Raw genomic sequence first — 21332 nt, 5'->3', positions numbered from 1 at the left:
ATATGAGTGGAGGGCGGCTTCAGTAAACCACAAGAAGTAGTGGTGGGTAAAGAGCCAGAGACAAATCACAATATAACGTACATAAAGGTGTCCACATGTAGCCTGTGATAGGGGAAGAAAGTTACAGTATTAAACGGTAATGGTGTTATTCCACTCATCAAGGGTGTTGAGCCCCTGGTTGACCGAGTCAACGCGTGAAATCCATTTGCATTCGGCTCTGTTTAAGAGGTTAGCCATATTGCCACCTCTAATAGGTAGTGTGGGTTTCTCAATGACCATCCATCTCAAATCTGTATCAACATGTTGTTTTTCCAGGAAGTGTGTGACCAAGGGAGCAGTCAACACTTTACAATTAATTCTACTCTTATGCTGAATTATCCGTTGCTTAACCATTTGGGTGGTCTGGCCAATGTAAACGAGGTCACATGGGCAGCGGATAGCATAGATGACATTTTGAGTCTTGCAGTTCGAATGGTGGGTGAGTTGATGAGTGTGTCCGTTGTAGTTGAATTCTTTAGTGTTGAGAGTCAGTTCAAAAACACTGCAGGATTGACATTTATAGTGCCCAACAACAGGGTCCATTCCCCAGGCAGCTGTGATAGTGTGTTTCTCTGTTGGTGGGTTTGGCCAGGTAATGGCATGCACAAGATGGTTGGCGATGTTGTTGCCCCTTTGGTATGAAAATAAGGGCGGTTCCTGAAATTGTTCTTGGGAGCGTAGGATGGGCCAATTTTTCTTGATTATTTTAGCAATCTTGTTGCTGTCAGGGCTGAATACGGAGACAAAAGGGATTCTGGTCAGTGTTTTTCTGTTGTTTGGGGTCAGGAGATCTTCACGATGGTTGTACCAAGCCCGTTTCTTGGCTTTAGATACCAGGCGTCGTGGGTAGCCTCTGTTGATGAGTTTAGTGACCAATATGTCAGCCTCTCTGAAATAGTCTTTTAGCCATTTACAATTTCGGCGGATCCGCAAGAACTGGCCGTAGGGAAGACCATCACGTAAACTTCTTGGGTGGTAGCTTGAATAATGTAACAATGTGTTACGTTACGTTGGTTTGCGGAAGAGTGATGTCCCAAGGGCACCGTCCTCGGCATGGATGGTGACGTCAAGGAATGGTAAGTCATTGAGTTTGTATTCGCTTGTGAATTTTAGGTGTTCCTGTGCGGTATTCAGCCAGTCAACAAAGGGTAGGAGAGTGTCGGGTGATCCATTCCAGATAAGCAAAATGTCATCTATATACCGGCGCCACAGATGAATCTGAGGTCGGTATGGGTTGATGGAAGTTAGAATCAATGATTTCTCCATGTCATGTACAAATAAAATGGCGAAGTTTGGGGCGAAGCAAGCGCCCATAGATACTCCTTTTATTTGCAAGTAGTAAGTATTTTTGTACAGAAAGTAGTTATTTTGAAGAGCCACACGAAGAAGGTCCATGATGAAATCAGTTGGGATCTTTGTGGGTTGGGGTCTGGAGAGTACAAGATTTTTGATCACTTGTAGTCCTTCACTGTGCGGGATGTTAGTATAAAGGGACTCGATGTCCATGCTAGCCAACAGTTGGGTGTTTAGGTCAAAGGTTTTGTTCTCTATGGTATTAATGAGGTCCATTGTGCCACGTATGTAGGTATCGGTAGCAGGTACGAACTCCTTGATGATTGAATCTAAATATTTTCCCAGAGGTTCCAATATGGAGCCACATCCGGATACGATGGGACGTCCAGGCGGATTCCTGGCGTCCTTGTGTATTTTCAGGAGGATGTAGAAGACGGGTGTCCTAGGATGTGGGTTGTTCAAGTATTCAAATTCCTTTTTGGTTATGATGTCACGATCCCTGGCTGCTGTTGTGATTGAGAGAATCTTTCATTTAATGTCCCTCAAAGGATCTTTTGAGAGAGGGCGGTAATGTTCGGTATTTGAAAGTTGACGTTCAATCTCTTGGTCGTATTGCGTGTTGCTTAGGACGACAATGCCGCCCCCTTTGTCAGCGGGCTTGATGACAATTTCGCTGTTATTTTGAAGGGAATTGAGAGCCTGTTTTTCAATTAGGGGAAGGTTATAAGGAATGAACCGAGGTGTAGCTTGGTCCATCACTTCCTTCATGACTAACCGTTCGAAAGCCAGTATTTCGGGTGTCAATTGATTAGAGGGGGGATTGAAGGTCGAGGGCAGCCGGAAAGGAGAGATTTGGACTGGTCTTGAGTCGAGTTTGTCAGCAAAGAAATACTTGAGGCGAATTCGTCTGAAGAATTTTAAGAGATTGTATTGCAATTCCAGAAAGTTAGTTCCAACGGTAGGTACAAAAGTAAGACCCCGAGAAAGGAGCGTGGTTTCCTCGTGTGTTAGAATGTGGTTCGACAAATTGAAGATGGGAATGGTCATTTCAGTTCCGCCGGAGACTGATCCATCATCTACTGGGGAGGGCCCCATTGGTAGTAGCGATTGCGTGTTTGGCGGTTGCCTGGTACCTGAGGTTGGTATTGTCTGGCCCTGGTTGGGCGGTTCTGTGGTGGTGGTTGTCCGCGTCCTCGGCCCCGTGCTAAAAAAACAGGTGGTAGGAGGGGTTGGAGTCCCGAGGTGGAGGTAGACATGGAGGCGTCTGTGTCTTCCGCGGAACTGTTGGATGAGACCGAGAAGGTGACCCGTTGGTTGCTCCTAAAACGTCCCCAGTTACGTGTTCTTGGAGGGTTTTGTTGGGTGTTAAAGAACTCCTCGTTGAGGTAGGGGTATGTGTTCTCCACTTTGTAGTTTTTTATGTCTTTTTCTATTTTGTTGACTTTTTTATTGACTTCGAAGGTGTTAAAGGTGGAGATGGTTAGATTGATTTTATCTAAGAGGCTCTTGGCATCAGTTAGGGAAGTGTCTGCCAGGATAAGTTTCTCCAGTTCATCAATTTCTTCCAATTCCGATCGACTGTGTTCAATAGCCGTATCTATACCCAGGACCATCCAATGACGGGAACAGGTGGTCGCTAAATAGCTAAAGTTGGTTCTGAACTTGGAGTCCTGCGTAAAGATGGCTGGGGTGTTCCGAATTTGTAGGCCCTTAGGGATAACACCTGAGCGCAGGTAGTCCGTCAGCATCCGGGCATGCAGATCAGTCCTGATCTGTTTCTTCTTCAACTTTTTCAGTATATCCAGGAGGACACAGGAGGTGTTTGGGGCAATGGGAGTAGTCGTAGAGTTGGACGCTCCCGAAAGTAGTGAGGGACCGGCCAACCGTGACTGGATGTATTCCTCTGAGTAGGTAAGGGACTCCTTGGACATCGTGTGTGTGCCTAAAGGTAATAAACAGATGAATGCCTTTTTTGCTGAGGCACTAGAATGAAGTACCCAAGGGTACAACTCTCGCAGCTATGCAGCTGCTCACAATATGTGTAAGAACAACAGGAGTAAACCCATAAACCACGTTGGGATGAGTGTGTAGTATAAACAAGAACAATTCCCTGCAGGTATCAATAAAAGGCAGTTTAAACAATGTATGCAAATCGCATTACATAAACAAGCAACAAGGAGTCTTGAGAAGATTTAAAAGGTTATTATTCACCAATTAGAAAGAGGGTCTTACACATGGCAATACAGTTAAACAGCACTGTACAGAGCAAATCATGTGACACCCCGAGGGCACTTGGTGAGTAGTGATATATACAATTGGTGGTGGTGAGAGAGCAAGTGCTAAGGTGAACAGCGTGATCTACGCATAGTGACAAAGTATAATACAGTGATGGCTCCACAGGATCAAGTTGTAGTCACTTAAAACATGATTGAATAAATTTTATAGGAGCACAAAACGAAAAATGTGCCATATAATTATGCTGTGAAGTCGACGGCGTTTCGATCCCCGTGAATCGGGATCGTCATCAGGACAGGGTTGTCGATGAGGGCAGTGCTGTGGGGAGAAAGGGCGAGTAAGCAAAGGACATGGGAGAGAACCGCAGGGAAACGAAGCAGCTCAATGGGAGACAGGTGGGACGGGTGTGATGTGAGTGAGGCGGGGGTGGCCAGGATGATGGAATGACTAAGGTTAGGGGTAATACAGTGACTATGGAGGATGCTGCCTAAAGCAAGCGCGAATAGATGGCAGGAGATAGGTGACGCTGAATGAGATGTCAGCAGTAGGAGACAGTGTGCGTCTAACCTAATATAAGCGCGAGTGAAGGTATCGGCAATCTAAGGCAGTGCGCGAAGGGGCGATTAACGCGTGAATTAGGGTGCAGGCGAATGGAAGGGTCACGCGGGTTAGAGGGGTGAAGGATGGGCGAGTGAGGCGAGCGTGAATATGGTGGAACGCGGGGGTGAACGGAAGAAACAGAACCTACTTAATCACCCAGGCAAGGATGCATGGGTGGCTGGAGTCCGGATGGTTAATCAGGAATCGGCAGCTGGGGAGTAGGGGGGGGGGAAGGGGGAGAAAGGAGGAGACAATAAGTGAGGGGTCTGCCAAGTGAGGCTGGTGTGGACCCGTCTATGAAAGGATACAGTACCTGATCGTGAGACAGTGGCAATAAATCCGATTAGCAAAAGCGCGCCTGTGGAGAAGGGAAAGAACGGGGTGAGAAACTTGCGTTGGCGGGAAAGAAATTGCAGCAAGCCGAGCCATAAGAAGATCACACAGAGTGTACGAGCCTACCTGAATGAAGCAGGGCAACGGAGGGCGATTAGGGCTCTCAGGACTGGAGTGACTCGCAGTTAATGCAGGAGCTACGTGGAATCGAGCGGCCAGAGGCTGAGTAATGAACGAAGGACGAGAGAGGGGCGGGGTTGGAGGAGGGCGTGACTGGGAAAGGGGGCGGAGCTAGGAGCGTGTTGTGGTGAGATTGTTTTTCCGAAACATTGTTCGCTCTCTGCGTTCTTTCCTGATTCATTTCCTCCGACCTAAACATTTCCTGTTTACCCCTGTTGCTCCGGCAACACCACGACACGCTGCTAGCTCCGCCCCCTTTCCCGGTCACGCCCTCCTCCAACCCCGCCCCTCTCTCGTCCTTCATTCATTACTCAGCCTCTGGCCGCTCGATTCCACGTAGCTCCTGCATTAACTGCGAGTCACTCCAGTCCTGAGAACCCTAATCGCCCTCCGTTGCCCTGCTTCATTCAGGTAGGCTCGTACGCTCTGTGCGATCTTCTTATGGCTCGGCTTGCTGCAATTTCTTTCCCGCCAACGCAAGTTTCTCACCCCGTTCTTTCCCTTCTCCACAGGCGCGCTTTTGCTGATCGGATTTATTGCCACTGTCTCACGATCAGGTACTTTATCCTTTCAAAGACGGGTCCACACCAGCCTCACTTGGCGGACCCCTCACTTATTGTCTCCTCCTTTCTCCCCCTTTACCCCCCCACCCCCCAGCTGCCGATTCCTGATTAACCATCCGGACTCCAGCCACCCACGCATCCTTGCCTGGGTGATTAAGTAGGTTCTGTTTCTTCCGTTCACCCCCGCGTTCCACCATATTCACGCTCGCCTCACTCGCCCATCCTTCACCCCTCTAACCCGCGTGACCCTTCCATTCGCCTGCACCCTAATTCACGCGTTAATCGCCCCTTCGCGCACTGCCTTAGATTGCCGATACCATCACTCGCGCTTATTTTAGTTTAGTCGCGCACTGTCTCCTACTGCTGACATCTCATTCAGCGTCACCTATCTCCTGCCATCTATTCACGCTTGCTTTAGGCAGCATCCTCCATAGTCACTGTATTACCCCTCACCTTAGTCCATGGGTACTCACAAACTTTCTCTCGGGGGCCAAATTTACAGTGTGGTTTGTGTCCGAGGGCCGCACCGGTGGAGGCGGGGTCAGTGGTGAAGGGGGCGGGGCTAGTGCAACAAAAAAAAAGTGACCATGAGGTTGATCACAGGTCCCTGCAGTGGACGCCTTCGTCCACTGAGCCACCAGACCCTGCATACATCTCTCTCTCTCTCTCGCTTTCTCTTTCTCTTTCTCTTTCTCTTTCTCTCTCTATTTCTCTCTCTCTCTTTCTCTCTCTCTCTCTTTCTTTCTCTCTCTTTCTCTTTCTCTCTCTCTCTTTCTCTCTCTCTCTCTTTCTCTCTCTCTCTCTTTCTCTCTCTCTCTTTCTCTCTCTCTCTTTCTCTCTCTTTCTTTCTCTCTCTCTCTCTCTTTCTCTCTCTCTTTCTCTCTCTCTCTCTCTCTTTCTCTCCCTCTCTCTCGCTCTCTCTCTCTCCTTCCCTCTCTTTCTCTCTCTCTCACCTTCCCTCTCTTTCTCTCTCTCTCTCCTTCCCTCTCTTTCTCTCTCTCTCTCCTTCCCTCTCTTTCCCTCTCTCTCCTTCCCTCTCTTTCCCTCTCTCTCCTTCCCTCTCTTTCCCTCTCTCTCCTTCCCTCTCTTTCCCTCTCTCTCCTTCCCTCTCTTTCCCTCTCTCTCCTTCCCTCTCTTTCCCTCTCTCTCCTTCCCTCTCTTTCTCTCTCTCTCCTTCCCTCTCTCTCTCCTTCCCTCTCTCTCTCCTTCCCTCTCTCTCTCCTTCCCTCTCTTTCTCTCTCTTTCTCCCTCTCTCTCCTTCTCTCTTTCTCCTTCTCTCTCTCTCTCTCCTTCCCTCTCTTTCTATCTCCCTCCCCTTCTCACGCTGTCTCTCTGTCTGTCTCACTCACTCTGACTCTCTCACTCCATCTCACTCTGAGACTGTCTCACTCACTCTGACTGTCTCACTCACTCTGACTGTCTCACTCACTCTGACTGTCTCACTCACTCTGACTGTCTCACTCCCTCTGACTCCATCTCTCCCTCTGTCTCACTCACTCTGACTGTCTCACTCACTCTGACTCCATCTCTCCCTCTGTCTCACTCACTCTGACTCCATCTCTCCCTCTGTCTCACTCACTCTGACTGTCTCACTCCCTCTCACTCCATCTCTCCCTCTGTCTCCTTCCCTCTCCCTCGCTCTGAGGTCTCCCTCTCTCTCCTTCCCTCTCCCTCGCTCTGAGGTCTCCCTCTCTCTCCTTCCCTCTCCCTTGCTCTGAGGTCTTATATAGAATGTGAAAACGGCTACTTTAATGAGAAAGGTGCAATATGTAGGTAAACATTCCCCTGGCAATGTGCTATTCAGAATAATTTAAAACCACAGCCTCACTAAGCATCTGCCTTCCCCTCCTGTAAAAAAAAGACCCCTCAATAACCAAGTAAAGGCAAGCCCTTACTATCCGCTGAATTAAGGAGGGACTGTCATTGCCCCTGCTGAATATGGGGCTCTACATTACTAGATCAAAGGAGGGGTCAGTCCTAACTTCCTTCTTCTTTGAAGAGCCTGGCACCAGCTGTCTAACCTTCCCACCAATGGCATCCCCTGTGGTCACTGGACATAACCCGCTAGAAAAGCCCTGGGAGGTAGGGCTCAAAATCACTCACTCCTCCTAAACCCCCTTGGAGTTGATAGGGTGCTGCTCCAATTTTTTCCTAGTTCGTATTCTCTTTGCTCCTGTTAGCTCTGGGTTTGTGGTGGCATAGTTGATAGCTGTTAGCTATGCTTTCAAACCTCGCTGGTAGAAGCTCTGTTTTGAGGTGCTAAGGCCCACATGCTTTCTTCTGGGGCCTATCTAACAGTAGTGCCGTGATCCATAGGTGTGGGGACCCATTTAGTCTCAATTAGTGTATGCATTTGCTAGGTCACTGGTTTTACAGCTTCCCCTTTTTGTGGAAATTAATATATTGCTGATCGACTGAGCCCATTAAAGAAGAATATAGCTCTACATGAGTGCCCGGTTTTAAAAAAAAAAATAGAAAAAGCATTTGAATGAAAAATGGTACCTTTGAATGGACACTCGCTTACACAGCGATGAAAGCTGCATTTCAAACTACTGACATTTATCTTTTTTTTTTTTTTTTTAAATATTCAAATCACATTTACATACCACGCATATTGAGACTCGAGAAAGTGGCCCAAACATTTTTTGGGGGGGACAGACCCCTAAAGTGTGATCTAGAAATAGTTTTTATGTACTGCCGAAAATGAGTGGCTATATTTTTTGTACATTTGTTTCGTCACTGGCAATTTTGCAAAACAGAAGAAAGATGTAAAATGCAGCTACCAGTAAATACAATGACTAGCTACGTACCACCATTTATTCAAGGCAAACATGTTCTCGTGTTAGCAAAACAGCACAGTGGCTGGGCAGCTAATTCCGAGTTTATAAAGTACGGTACTGTTTTTTTTTTAATTCAAGTTCTTGGGAGGTGAAATCTTATCTCTGAACGTGTTGTGATCTGCGGTTCAGCAGGCTCGGTAGTCACAGATGCCTATTTCCGAGCAGTTGGTTGTTGTTTTCCACCAGTGTTCTGCCAGCGCTCGGGTCTTGTGGATGAGCCCAAACGCGCTGTGTTCTAGGGGGTAGTTTAGGAAAGGCGATCAGTGTGCATTTTCACCCGTGGCATGTCAATGTCGCAGTGTAGTTAGCTTTACTCGAACTGTGAAGATGCAGCTCTGCTGATAACCCTGATCCCGCCCTGTGTCCCGCCCTAATTTCCAGACACAAGCTTGAAAGATGACTGAAGCGGCGTATACACATTTTTAGAACACTTTTTAAGGCCATGACAAAAGATTCAGCTGGGGTTCGTCATTATTTTCGGAGGCGGGAGGGGGAGGAAAGAGCGAGATGTCGCACCCTCTTGCAAAATCTTCACTGGGGAAATGGTTCACCTCTCAGCGCCTCTGCGCCCCCACTCTGACTATGGTGGGAATCGCCCGGCCCCCACAGAGAAGCAGAGTCTCTCGCGCTGCTGCAGACACTAAAAAAAAAAAAAAAAAAAAAAAAAAAAAAAAAATTTTTAACTCTCTGGTACGATGTATGCAAGGTCCGCGGGCCGCCAGGGAAGGCTTGCCGGGCCGCCAGCGGCCCGCGGGCCGTACTATGAGTACCCCTGCCTTAGTCATTCCTTCGCCTGCCCACCCCCCCGCCTCACTCACATCACACCCGTCCCACCTGTCTCCCATTGAGCTGCTTCGTTTCCCTGCGGTTCTCTCCCATGTCCTTTGCTTACTCGCCCTTTCTCCCCACAGCACTGCCCTTATCGACAACCCTGTCCTGATGACGATCCCGACTCACGGGGATCGAAACGCCGTCGACTTCACAGCATAATTATATGGCGCTTTTTTCGTTTTGTGCTCCTATAAAATGTATTCAATCATGTTTTAAGTGACTACAACTTGATCCTGTGGAGCCATCACTGTATTATACTTTGTCACTATGCGTCGATCACGCTGTTCACCTTAGCACTTGCTCTCTCACCACCACCAATTGTATATATCACTACTCACCAAGTGCCCTCGGGTTGTCACATGATTTGCTCTGTACAGTGCTGTTTAACTGTATTGCCATGTGTAAGACCCTCTTTCTAATTGGTGAATAATAACCTTTTAAATCTTCTCGAGACTCCTTGTTGCTTGTTTATGTAATGCGATTTGCATACATTGTTTAAACTGCCTTTTATTGATACCTGTTGGGAATTGTTCTTGTTTATACTACACACCCATCCCAACGTGGTTTATGGGTTTACTCCTGTTGTTCTTACACATTAGTTGAAAGGATAGCAGTTTTGTACTCTCTACGAGAACTGACAAAGAGTTCCCTGTCTTTAGTAGAGTAGGTGGATCTCCATTTCCTCTCAGTGTGGCGCAGTTTGAGTTTTTGTTGCTTGAGGACCTGAGAGAACCACCTGTGTGCCTCTGAGCGGCGGGCAGGAGCAAATTTCACTATGGGGGCATGAGTGTCACTTGCAGATAAAAGCCAGTTGGCAATTTTTCCCTCCATAGAGTTGACATCGCCACAGAAAGAGGGAACGGAGTTCTCCAAAGTTTCAATAAAGTCAGATCTATTTAAAGAGTTCCACTTCCTAGCTTCTGCGCCCGCTAGCGTTGCAGCTTCTTTGCGGATGGAAGATGCGATGGTAAATTGAATCAGGTGATGATCTGACCAGATGCAGGGCTGAATGACTAGGGTGGGTATTGATATGTTATGGGACCATATGTGGTCCAAGATATGGCCCCCTTCGTGAGTGGGGGCGAGGACGTGTTGGCCAAGATTGAGGTTAGATAAGAGTTCAGACAACTCCGCCGACTGCGGACCTCCAGAAGCATCATTGTACCAATAGTTCATGTCCCCAACCAAGAGCACCTTATCGTGGTTAATCACCAACTTAGCCATTTGCTCACTGAGGCTTGTGGGAAAAATGGGCGCTGACTTGGGAGGGCGGTAAATCAAAACCAGCACCAAGGATCCCGACTCCATGTTGAGTTGTATAACCAGATTCTCAGTTTCGGCGAGTACCAGAGGGGGTAAGGTCGTGAATTTGAGGGTTTTATTGATAACAGCAGCCAGTCCTCCACCCGCCTTCCGAGTTGCCGGATTGGTCGTCAGTATTTAATAATCAGCCGGAAGAGCGGCTAAGATGTTGGGCAGAGAATCATGTGTGAGCCAAGTCTCGGTAAGAAGGAGGACTTCTGGTTTCTCTGACATAAGTAGCAAAAAGATGTCTAACTGGTGTTTTACCAGAGATCGCGTGTTGAGGTAGTTAAGACGAATAAAGGTATCGATAACTTCAGTGCTAGGTATGTGAGCAGGAGAAGGGAAACGGGTGGCAGTAGAAGTATCGTGCTCCGTGTAAGGGATAGCAATACCATTAATTTTTATACGATCTAAAGTGGTGGGCGCTAAAAGAGGGCAAAGTTCCAGTATAGGCCTCCGTAGTTTTAATGCCTCAGAAGAATAACTTACAACTTGACCAGAGTCTATGGCTCCAGGGCCCGGTCGTGCGCAGACGGGCGCACACGGGCTTGCCTTTGGCGCGCCGCCGGCGCGCCTGCTGCGCGCGTCCGCTGCGCGATCTGAAAAGGGGCCGCTTTTTACGTTCCCAATTCCATTGGGGCACACAAGTGCGAGGGGCCCACAAGAACCAAATTATGGAGAGAACATTTTTTTTGTCAATTTCTGTTATTGTTTGATGATTTTCCCTATCATATGTTTCACATTTACTGTGGATTATGAGCTACAAAAAAGTATCCATGATATGATCTCAAAAGCTCTGCCTTTGCGCTCAGCCCTGCCTCTCCTGTTTCCTGATCCTTGGAATAAAGTTTTGCAAGGGTCCCTGACTTCAAAACATTTTGGTTTGGGGGGCTCAGTGCAAAAAAGTTTGAAGACCACTGCCTTAGGGTATGACAGTGAGGCCTCACCACAGGAGATGCTGCTACTGCGGGACAGAGTTTTCACTCCCCTTGGAACAGGACGTGATGGGGGCAATAAACAGGGTTTTGCTCCCTCCCTCCTCGCAGTGGATGGCTGGCCCGACTCCAACTCATGCTGGCCAGGCAAGGCATCCTCACCGCTCTACCAACCTTCCACCTCAAACTCAGAATTTAACCAGAAACCAATCCCCACCTTACCAGTCTCTTTGAGATGTGGCATTTAATGTATAGGCTTTGTCAGCAGATGCCCTTGGCAGCGAGTTTCCTGGGCCCTAATGCCACAGCAGTGCAACTTTTAAGTTACCTCAGTCAAAGGAGGGCCACCACAGAAACTGTTATGGTTTTTCTGAGAGACCAAATGTTTGATGATGTATTCCTTCTTTGGAAAAAAAATAAAGCCCTTTCAATCAAAACCAGCTAAACTGAAAATGTATATGCCATAGTTTATTTGTTCAGACAGCACAGTCATTAACTGCTGCCTGCTGGGGTGTATTGATATAACCAGGGCCACTGGAATTATGCACCATTTGGGAGGGAGCCTGGCTGCTTGCATCCTTGGCAGGAGCCGAGAAGACGTGGGACCCGGTCAGCTACATAAAAAAAAAAATATATATTATTAAATTAACCCCCCCTGCGTGACCCCCCTTCCCCCTCTCCCTCCCCCCGCGAGTCATGCTGGCAGCGACTAACTCAGTGACCCACCCGAATGCACCATTGGCCCACCCTTATAAAAATTCTTGGAGCCGGGCCTGGGTCGAGATGTGCTGGACATGCTGGGGCAACCTCATGTTGTGTATGTATTCTTTGTCTCACGCTTTCTGCGTTCTGTGGTCCTGCTATAGCAGACTCTTGGGGACGAGGTCTGCACTAGTTTGTGCGGGCCACCTGCTGTGTGCCTAATTGCTGCGTTCTCTGTCGGTCTTGTCCTGCTTGAGCAGACTTTCCGGTGAGCCACAGTCTTTCTCTGAGGTGTTTACTCACCTTTTCAGCCTTCCCTGGTGCTGTGTTTCGGGTGCTGCGTATGGGGTAGTTGACATCCGGCCTTGTCTCTTGTTCCGTGGCTCCCTCTCAAGGGAGCGTGGTCATGGCTGCATTATGGGCGGTAGTTCTCATTTGCTGGCAGCCCTCGGGGTCTATTTACTGGTTGCAGGTGGTGTGCACGCATGCAGGATGTGCTGGCGGCCGCCGCAGTGCATTATGGGAGTGTTTCCCTGGAAACTGGGATGTTTTGGACGTCAGGTGTTTGACGTCCACACGAGTTTGATATAAATGAGTATAAACTTTATACAAAAAGATATGCAATCAGACCACACGATATATAAGCCAACATAGAATAAAAGGTAATATTCGTTCCAGTTGTCTGGTATGTTCAAATTACAAACACCGCTTTCAAAATGCTATGCTGGTCGCAATGCTAGAATCGCACAAGTTGCAATGGACAAACAGTGCACTGCGTAACAATAATATCCTGTGCTGGGCAAAGGAGATATAATACAATGCGTAACGATACGCCCCGGTACCTGCAATGTTTGAAATAATGCAATGTGTACCGCTACATTTATGTACTGTGCAATGAAGGAATAATGCAATGCGTCACACCCCAATCAGGTACTTTGCAATGAAGAAATAATGCAATGCTGGCCGCTACAATCATTTACTTTTCAATTAAGGAATAATGCAATGCTTAACGACAATCATGTACTTCACAATGAAGAAATAATGCAATGCGGGCCACTACAATCACGTACTTGGCAAGGGAAAAATAATGCAATGCGTAGTGCTACAATCGTGTACTTCGTTATGCAATAATAATATCAGGCATCATAAGACAGTCCGGCAGTTTGTTAGCAGCAATATTGGCAATGTGTTTTGCGACAATCTGCCTCTTCGATAACAGTTGCCTCCCCCACACGGTTCAACGATGACACAGAGTACAGCTTATTACTCTGGCCCCTGTACTGCCACTCCTTTTGTCATTACGGGCCCCATTCTGAGCCGAAGCAAAGGCTCACATCGTTAGAAGGACTGAGAGGCCGAGAGAGTGTCCCTCTGAGCCCGCACCCCTCCCAGGTAGTAATCCACGTTACCTGGGGGCGCGACCCCACTCTCTTCTCCTCCTTCCTTGAACTGCACCTTCCGTGCAGAACTCTCTTAACGGGCCTCAGCTGCTCGGCCTGGCAGCTCAGCTCCTCCGGGGCTGGCGGTCCGGGCTGCGACTGTTAGAAAGGTCTCAGGCAGCTGCAGGTCACACGTAGCCCACGCACCTGAGATTACTTTTACTTTGGGTGCACGTTCACCACCGCACCTTCCGGGTCTCTTCTGGCACGAAGCACCATGCACAACGCTGATGGGACTTCACGTCGACTCTGAGTGCACGCTCACCAGGCACTCCTTCTTGTGGTCTCAGTTGACACCAAGACATGCACACCGCACTGCAGAGGCTTGTTTTCTTCCGGTGCACACAATGATCAGCCAAACTCCTCCATAGTCCCGGGTTGCACCAAAGCACGCACGCTGCTTCACTGAGACTTACTCCAGCTCCAGTGCCCCGATATCCAGGCGCTCTTAGCCAACGCCTTCAGCCGTACCTCGACACGCTCACCGTGTCCAAGCCTCACTTCTCCTCCGGTGCACTCGATCACCAGGCTCTCTTCACCAGCGCCTTCTATGCACCCCGACACGCACCCTGGGCATTTGAGACTGACTCGACTTCCTATGCACATGTTGGTCAGGCACTCCTCACCAATGCCTCCCATGCACCATGACACGCACCCTACGTGTCCGAGACTCACTCCACCTCCGTTGCACATGCCAACCAGACGCTCCTCACCAGCGCATGTGGTGCACCACGGCATGCACCCTGTGCATCTGATTCTCACTCCAGCTTTGGTGCACACGCTGACCAGGTGCTCTTCACTAACCCCTGCGGTGCACCACGACACGCACCAAGCGCGTCGAGACTCACTTCCGCTTCGGTGCACATGTTGACCAGGCGCTCTTCACTAACGCCTCCTGTGCACCACAACACGCACCAAGCGCGTCTGAGTCTCATTTTTCCTCCGTGTGTCCAAGATCACAGGGCACACCTTCTGAGGGTCTCAAGCTGCCACAACATGCGCCCACTGCGTCGCTTGAAACTTCTCCGGAAACGTTTATGCTCCTGTGTTTCCAAACAGGGAGTCAGCTCACCTCGAGCCCTTGGGTTACAAGACACAGCAAAAAGCACAGTCTTCGTCAGGAGGGGGACCCAGCGCCTCCAAGCATAGTCCCAACATCCTCTTCCTTGGTTAGAGCAGCAAACTGCAGATCAGCCCCAGATAACGAAGAAAGGATCGGTCTTTCCCCAGCAGTCTCTTCAGTTGCTCCTTTTTAGCAGAGGTTCCTCTTGACCACAAAATGGGTCCAAGCCTTTTCAGTCTCAATCCATTTCTGGTTCATTCCCATGTTCAGGGGTTTAGCTCTCATGGTTAATCCCCTTAATGTCTTCAAAGTTTGTTGTGCTCAGGAGTCCCTGACCCCTCCCTAAATCAGTTCTGGGTGTCTCCCTCTCAGTGTCACCTTTCTCCCTTTGATACTGGAGTCTGGATCCTTAATCACTCAGCAGGCGACGGTTCAATTGTTTTTTAACAGCAGCCCAGGCCTCTTCATCACCCGGGGTCCTCCTTGCCTATTCTCCAGATGCAGGTCAGCCTAGTGCCATCTCAACCCCTCCCTTGGGTCAAGACCTCCCCCAGCTCCTCTCACCTCTCAGATCCAGACAGTCAATCCACATTCAGCAGAGACACACAGAAATGCGTAAGGCACAAAACTCAGCCTCTTTCTAAAGGAGTGGTGCCTGAACACACAGTGACAAAACCACTTTCATAGAAGATGTGTTATGACACTCTGAGTTCATACATACTATACTTCACCTCTCTATCATAAACTTACAGGAAAACACAATACCAAGCCTCCCCCTTTCTGTCCTATGGGCAGAATGGCCTTTCACCATTGAAACCGAAATGGAGTGTTTTTGACTGTCAGGACTTAGCACACACCTCAGTATATGTCCTGCCTTTGACCTACACTGCACCCTGCCCAGGGGTTACCTGGAACCTACCACAGGGATGCCCAATGTGTATACAAAAGGGAAAGTAAGGCCTGACAAGTTGTTGCACTTGTCAGGCCTACATGCTAACATAGCGCACAGGCCCTACACTGCAGGCCCGAGTTCCCTTCCTGCGCACCTTTGCATTACTGGCCCTGGCACACACAGTGCACATCACTAGGGATTATACTAGTAAGGCAAACATACCAATCATGGTCAACCAATTACCATTAGACTTTACATAGGGAACACTTGAACTTTGACACTGATCAGCAGTGGCAAAGTACCCAAAGCATCTGAAAACAAAGGAGGTAGGGGCAAAAAGTCACGGGTAATCAAGCCAAGATATGCCAGGTCTAACACTGATGTTGCTGACTTTCTGTTCATTGGCTGTCTTCTGTTCTACATGAAGCCAATTTGACTTTGGTGTCTGCTCATGTGTTAATTACAGTGGTGAGGAAGACGGACGAGGAGGTAATGCCCTGGTTACTCACCGATAATCTTCATAACATCGATTCCTAGTCTTTCTCGCCACTGTGTAGTTTCCGATCCCTCCCGGCCCTCGTTTGGGGTCTTCATGTTTGTGTGACTTTGGTTGCAGATCTTTGAGGTGCGTAGTGCCTTCTTTTATCCCATTGGTGGATAGAGGTGGGGGCCATGTTGGAGGGATGGGAGAATTAGTAGGCTGACTTTCTTTTGCTTGGAGTTTCCGTGGAAGCCTAAAGTTCATGTGTTAATTACTTTGGCGAGGAATACTAGGACTCAGAGTAAAGAAGATTACGGGTAAATAACCAAGGCATTTCTGCATGTGATGCTTATCAAATGTTTGTTTCTAATATTGTAGAGTTGGTTGCTTTGCTTCCACTATGCTTTGATGTTTCTTTCATAGACACTTGCAACTCCCATGATCTATTCGACCGAGGGGATGAAAAGTTGCTCCAGCATTTTATCCGTCCATCTGCAACATGCTGTTTCTTTAGCAGACAATCATCTTGCATCTCTACTATTACATCTATTGTTCTCTTTTATAAACCCAGATGGAATGAATACTTACCTTTTGGCAGCTTTCAATAAATTCATCTATAGTAACCACACCATCCTTATTTTTGTCCATTTTCTACAAGAGAAATAGTCATGAATAATGCAGTCAGTATAAAGCTTTTATATACTGAATAGTGATTATTTTGAACAAGCAAGAAATAAACCTACTACACTTTAGATGGAAGGCTTTTATACCTGGAAAAATGTTTCCACATGTTGTCTAGGTATTTCCTCTCTGAGGATAGGATATGTGAATTTCCCCATCATGTCATATATCGCTCTCATTATATCAAGCATTTCCTAAAGAAAGAAATAGATGTTGTTATTACGGGACACATTAATGTGCTAAAATAGCAATACATGTTCAGGTTTGCACAGTCTCAAAACTTTTTGGGGAAAAAGAGACAGGTGTGCAATGTCCTGATATTTAGCTGCAAATTGAACTTCACAATGCACATTGATTGATTGACTTCCTTTTTTATAAGGAAGGCTCAGTATCTGGTTATTGAGACACACCCTTCTATCTCTTATTAATTTTGCTCTCTCTCTTGCCATAAAATGGTATTGGTAAAATTGGTTTCACCCAGTTCATCTATTGCACTTTCCTGCGGGGCATAGTAGATGGCACAGGAAATATAAGAACGACATGGGAGTAAAATGTCATATGTGGGGTTCAATGTGTATTCACACAAATCAAACATATGATAACAATGTATGACTATGCTGCAGGTTAAAGGCATTAGAGTAATACCTGGCATGGAAATGTGCCCTCACCCTATTGGGAAATTGACTTTTAAATGTTAATAATCACTCCAGAATTGTGCTGTGCAATCCACAGACAAGGTGTATAATATATTTAAAAAAAAGGAGCATGCTCTATATTTGAAATGTGTACCCTCACAGTGACTGAAGGCCTACAAGCTATTTCACTGTGTATGTACAACTACATTTTTCCATAGGTAAGGCCTAGGTGTGATTATAGTAATTTCAAGTCTCCGCCTAGGAAGTAATTAGCAAATCCTTCTAAGTAATTTCTTACTTAGTTTCCGAATTTCAGTTTAATAGTGATATCTGATTGTTGGTACCTTGTGTGGAAAAGAAACGTTATAAAAATGTACCTCAGGTTGTTTGATCCAGAACTGGCTTAAAACCAGCTCTGCCACTCATCACACCTCCAAAGCTGGAATGCATATCCTTGCTGAGAGAGTTAACAACTGTGGCTCAGAAGACAATGTCCTGCCTCTGACCCAAGAGAAGGCAAAGAGGTGTTAACTTTTCACCCCTTCACATGGGTTACGTATCTGAGAGTGGATAGGAGTTGTTGGCAGAACAAAGTACAGCCTTAGCACTACTTCCTTTGACTTGAAGATGCCTGGGAAGGACTCTCTTAGACAGACAGGCTCCATTCACAGGAGAGGAGAGAAACTGCTTGGGCCAGGTGGGAAGGGGAGCTCATTTAAAAAGCAGGTTGGTCAAGATGTTGAAGATAGACCTGTCTGTTGGTCACAAGGTTCTGCCATACTGAAACTGTGGTACCTGGTTCATTTTACAGTAACACAAAGAGGAGGTGCTACAAAATTAGGGGGGGTACATCAAGAAAATAATAAATATTCGGTTACAGGATTTCTGGCTAGAGCTCATGAAAAATCTTGCACCTCACCACCTCCTCAGAACACTCCTGGACCTGGGAACACCCTACCTGAAGAAGATGGCCTTTCTGGAAGAAAGAAGACTCGCGACTACTGCTGAAAAAGAGGTCCTACTTAAGCACATAAAGACTCCTGTTGGCTCCCAGAGAGTACCAAGAATAAAGTAGTCCTCTGACTGTCTTCTTCAGGGACACGAAAAAGAGAAGGAATTCTGACTCCAAGAGGGCTGACCGTACAGGACTGGACCTTGCAGGAGATTTGACTGGAGAGAGACTGGAGTTTCCAGGACTGACCAGAAGGAATTCTTGCAGCAGTTCATCAGTTTTACCACCTCTTCATAACCAGGAAAAGGTTCTGAGATGTTTCCGGGAAGGTCACACTCTAGAAGGGCAAGAAAGCTAGGCTAGTCTTACTCAGAGCTTTTTACTGTGCTGAAAATAGGTTCAGAGAGACTTTGTACTAAATGTATCCATCCTTGTGGATCCCTGCCCAGCTACAGTTGCAAGCCTTGCACCACTGCAGAATTTTAACTTCCAAAAAGTGACTATTTCCAAAAAGTAAAATCTTCAACTGGGGTTAGGCGACAAGTCTATCAGATGGATATAGCACCCTCGGTGGCTATGGAATCTGGCTTTGTTCGGCTAAAGTCTTTTGTATCCAAAACCAATTAGCTTCAACAGGAGCATGATGCTACCATACCTGAATTTTAGGGATCCGCACTGGACACAGCCTTGGACTTTGAGCTGCTGAAAGATATTGATTTTCTTTTCAAAGACTCAGGGGCATATTTACAATGAAGTGACAGAGCGCGGCGTTAGCCTTCTTGGCTTAATGCCGCACTCCGCCACTTCTGAAACGCAGGGCTGCACCATATTTACAACAATACGGTGCAGCCCCGCGTTACCCCATGCGCTGACGCTAATGTTAGCTATCTATTGCCTATGCATGCACCCTTGCCCCATAGTGCAACAGTGCCTGCGTTAGGCAGGAATGATTGTTTATGTGCAGGAAGGTGGCCCTTCCTGCACATAAACAATCTTAAATGGTGATTTGTAAAATTCTATAGGCCCGATTCACAAAAGTAAAATGAGATGAAAGTCTAACTGTACGACTTTTGGTATTCACAAAGGACATTTACTACTCGTAAATGTCCTTTATGAATACCGAAAGTCATAAAGTTCAACTTTTGGTATTCACCATGGGCATTTTCAAGTAGTAAATGCCCATGGTAAATACCAAAATCATTAAGTTAGACTTTCGTCACAGTTTACATTTGTGAATTGAGCCCTATGTGTGCTGCTTTGTGTAGCACACATTGAAGTTGCAATTCGTCATTTTTAAAATTATTGTTTATTTGCAGGAAGGGACACCTTCCTGCACATAAACCATGCACAATCATGCATGGCATGATGGCGTGTTGCTCTTTTTATGTGTGCTGCACAATGCAATACACATAAAAACAGCAAACACGAGGAGACATAATGCATGTTTCCTTGCTGCGCCCTGTTAAGACCAGGTTTTCCCTGGTCTTAATTTTGGCGATGTCCCATATTTACGCCACCTTTGTAAATATGGGGCAGCATCAAAATCAATGGGGATTGTGGTGGAACACCCACCACAACACAACACACATTGCCCACCCATTTCATGCTAAATATAGAGTGAAAGGGGGCCTTATTAAGACTGCCCTGTAAATAAGGCGAAGCCCGTATCGTCCCCACATAGTAAAAAAAAGTGACATTATGGTGGTGATAGGGGCTTGTAAATATGCCCCCAAGAGTCTTATTTAGAAGTTGGCAGATGCTATATTGTCGACCCTATTGCAAGTGCCATAGGTCTTCTGTTCTTAGCTGAATTCTATGTCTCCCTGTGGAGCCAACTGTTGTTGGATATCTTTTGCTCTCGCCCTCTCGTTTATCACTCCTATGGGTAGATTAGAGTCCCGTAGCCAGACCCATCTATTGGGGCTCTTATTCTGTTGTTTTGTGACCGGTCTTTATCCCTCAAGCCAGCCGCATGCTTCCTTCGGTGTTGTAAATTTCCAGGTCTTCTTCTCTGTAATAACATGGAGCTTTGCCAGAAACAGCATACATATTTGAGTTCTTGCTCCTTGCTCCTTGAGTTCTCTTTTCACCACCGTAAGTCTGAGTGTCTGTCTCTAGACTATTATAGTGCAATAGAATAGCAATAATATCGAATCAAAAATATAGAATGGACATAATATCGACTAGACAGAATATAGACAACAAAAATATCAAATTTAAGGTAAGTTAATATTAATGTTTAATTTTTGTGTAATATAATTCTGTAGCAGGTTGTGTGTTTATAGGGGAATAGGGTGGGAAGTAATTTAATTATAATTAATTAAATATGTTATTTAATTCATTGGTATTGATTTAGAATTATTTGTTAATTAATTATAAATTGGTAATTAATTAAACTATAATTGGTAATTAATTTTAATTGATTAATTGATAAATATGTTAATTTCATTAATTTCTTTTCTGTAGCGGGTTGTGGGTTTATAAGGCAATAGGGTGGGAAGTACTTTAATTATAATTAATTAAATATGTTATTTAATTTATTGGTATTTATTTAGAATTAATTGTTAATTATTAATTGGTAGTTAATTAAAATATAATTGGTAATTAAATTTAATTTATTATTTTTAAATTGTAAATTAATTTATTGTTAATAGGTAATTAATATTAGTAGGTCATTTTTATTATTAAATAATTTGTATTTGTATTTTTAATTAATTATTTAATATATTTTATACAATTGTAAAATATTTTAATTAATTGGTATTACTATTTATGATATTTATATTTATATATGAAGTATTTACTTTCCCTACTATTGCACTCACTGGAGTTGGAATAGTAATTTTTACCCCTACGATGTCCAACACTTTCCCTACTGTTGCACCCACTGGAGTTGGAATAGTAATTTTTACCCCTACGCTATCCAACGCTTTCCCTAAGGTTGCACTCTCTGGAGTGGGAATAGTAATTTTTACCCCTACGCTATCCAACGCTTTCCCTACTGTTGCACTCTCTGGAGTGGGAATAGTAATTTTTACCCCTACGCTATCCAACGCTTTCCCTACTGTTGCAGTCTCTGGAGTGGGAATAGTAATTTTTACCCCTACGCTATCCAATGCTTTCCCTACTGTTGCACTCACTGGAGTGGGAATAGTAATTTTTACCCCTACGCTATCCAACTCTTTCCCTACTGTTGCACTCTCTGGAGCTGGAATAGTAATTTTAACCCCTACGCTATCCAACGCTTTCCCTACTGTTGCACTCTCTGGAGTGGGAATAGTAATTCTTACCCCTACGCTATCCAATGCTTTCCCTACTGTTGCACTCTCTGGA

At 46.1% G+C, this 21332-nt stretch overlaps 1 protein-coding gene across 1 annotated transcript in view; it reads right to left on the bottom strand.

Annotated features, from left to right (window-relative positions):
* Positions 1-16129: 16129 nt before the first annotated feature.
* The window catches only part of KCNIP4 (potassium voltage-gated channel interacting protein 4), a 678040-nt gene continuing 672837 nt past the window's right edge, over positions 16130-21332 (bottom strand). Inside the window, exons 6-8 of the mRNA XM_078678883.1 lie at positions 16502-16606; positions 16320-16382; positions 16130-16174 (exon numbers count right to left, since the gene is read on the bottom strand). Coding sequence (XP_078535009.1) covers positions 16130-16174; positions 16320-16382; positions 16502-16606 — 213 coding nt within the window. The remainder of the gene's footprint in view (positions 16175-16319; positions 16383-16501; positions 16607-21332) is intronic.

This window comes from Lissotriton helveticus, chromosome 2_2 (genome assembly GCF_964261635.1).
Source record: "Lissotriton helveticus chromosome 2_2, aLisHel1.1, whole genome shotgun sequence".
Classification (NCBI taxonomy): Eukaryota; Metazoa; Chordata; class Amphibia; order Caudata; family Salamandridae; genus Lissotriton; species Lissotriton helveticus.
The sequence above is the reverse complement of the archived record's forward strand: the minus strand, read 5'-3'. Positions and strand labels throughout refer to the sequence as shown.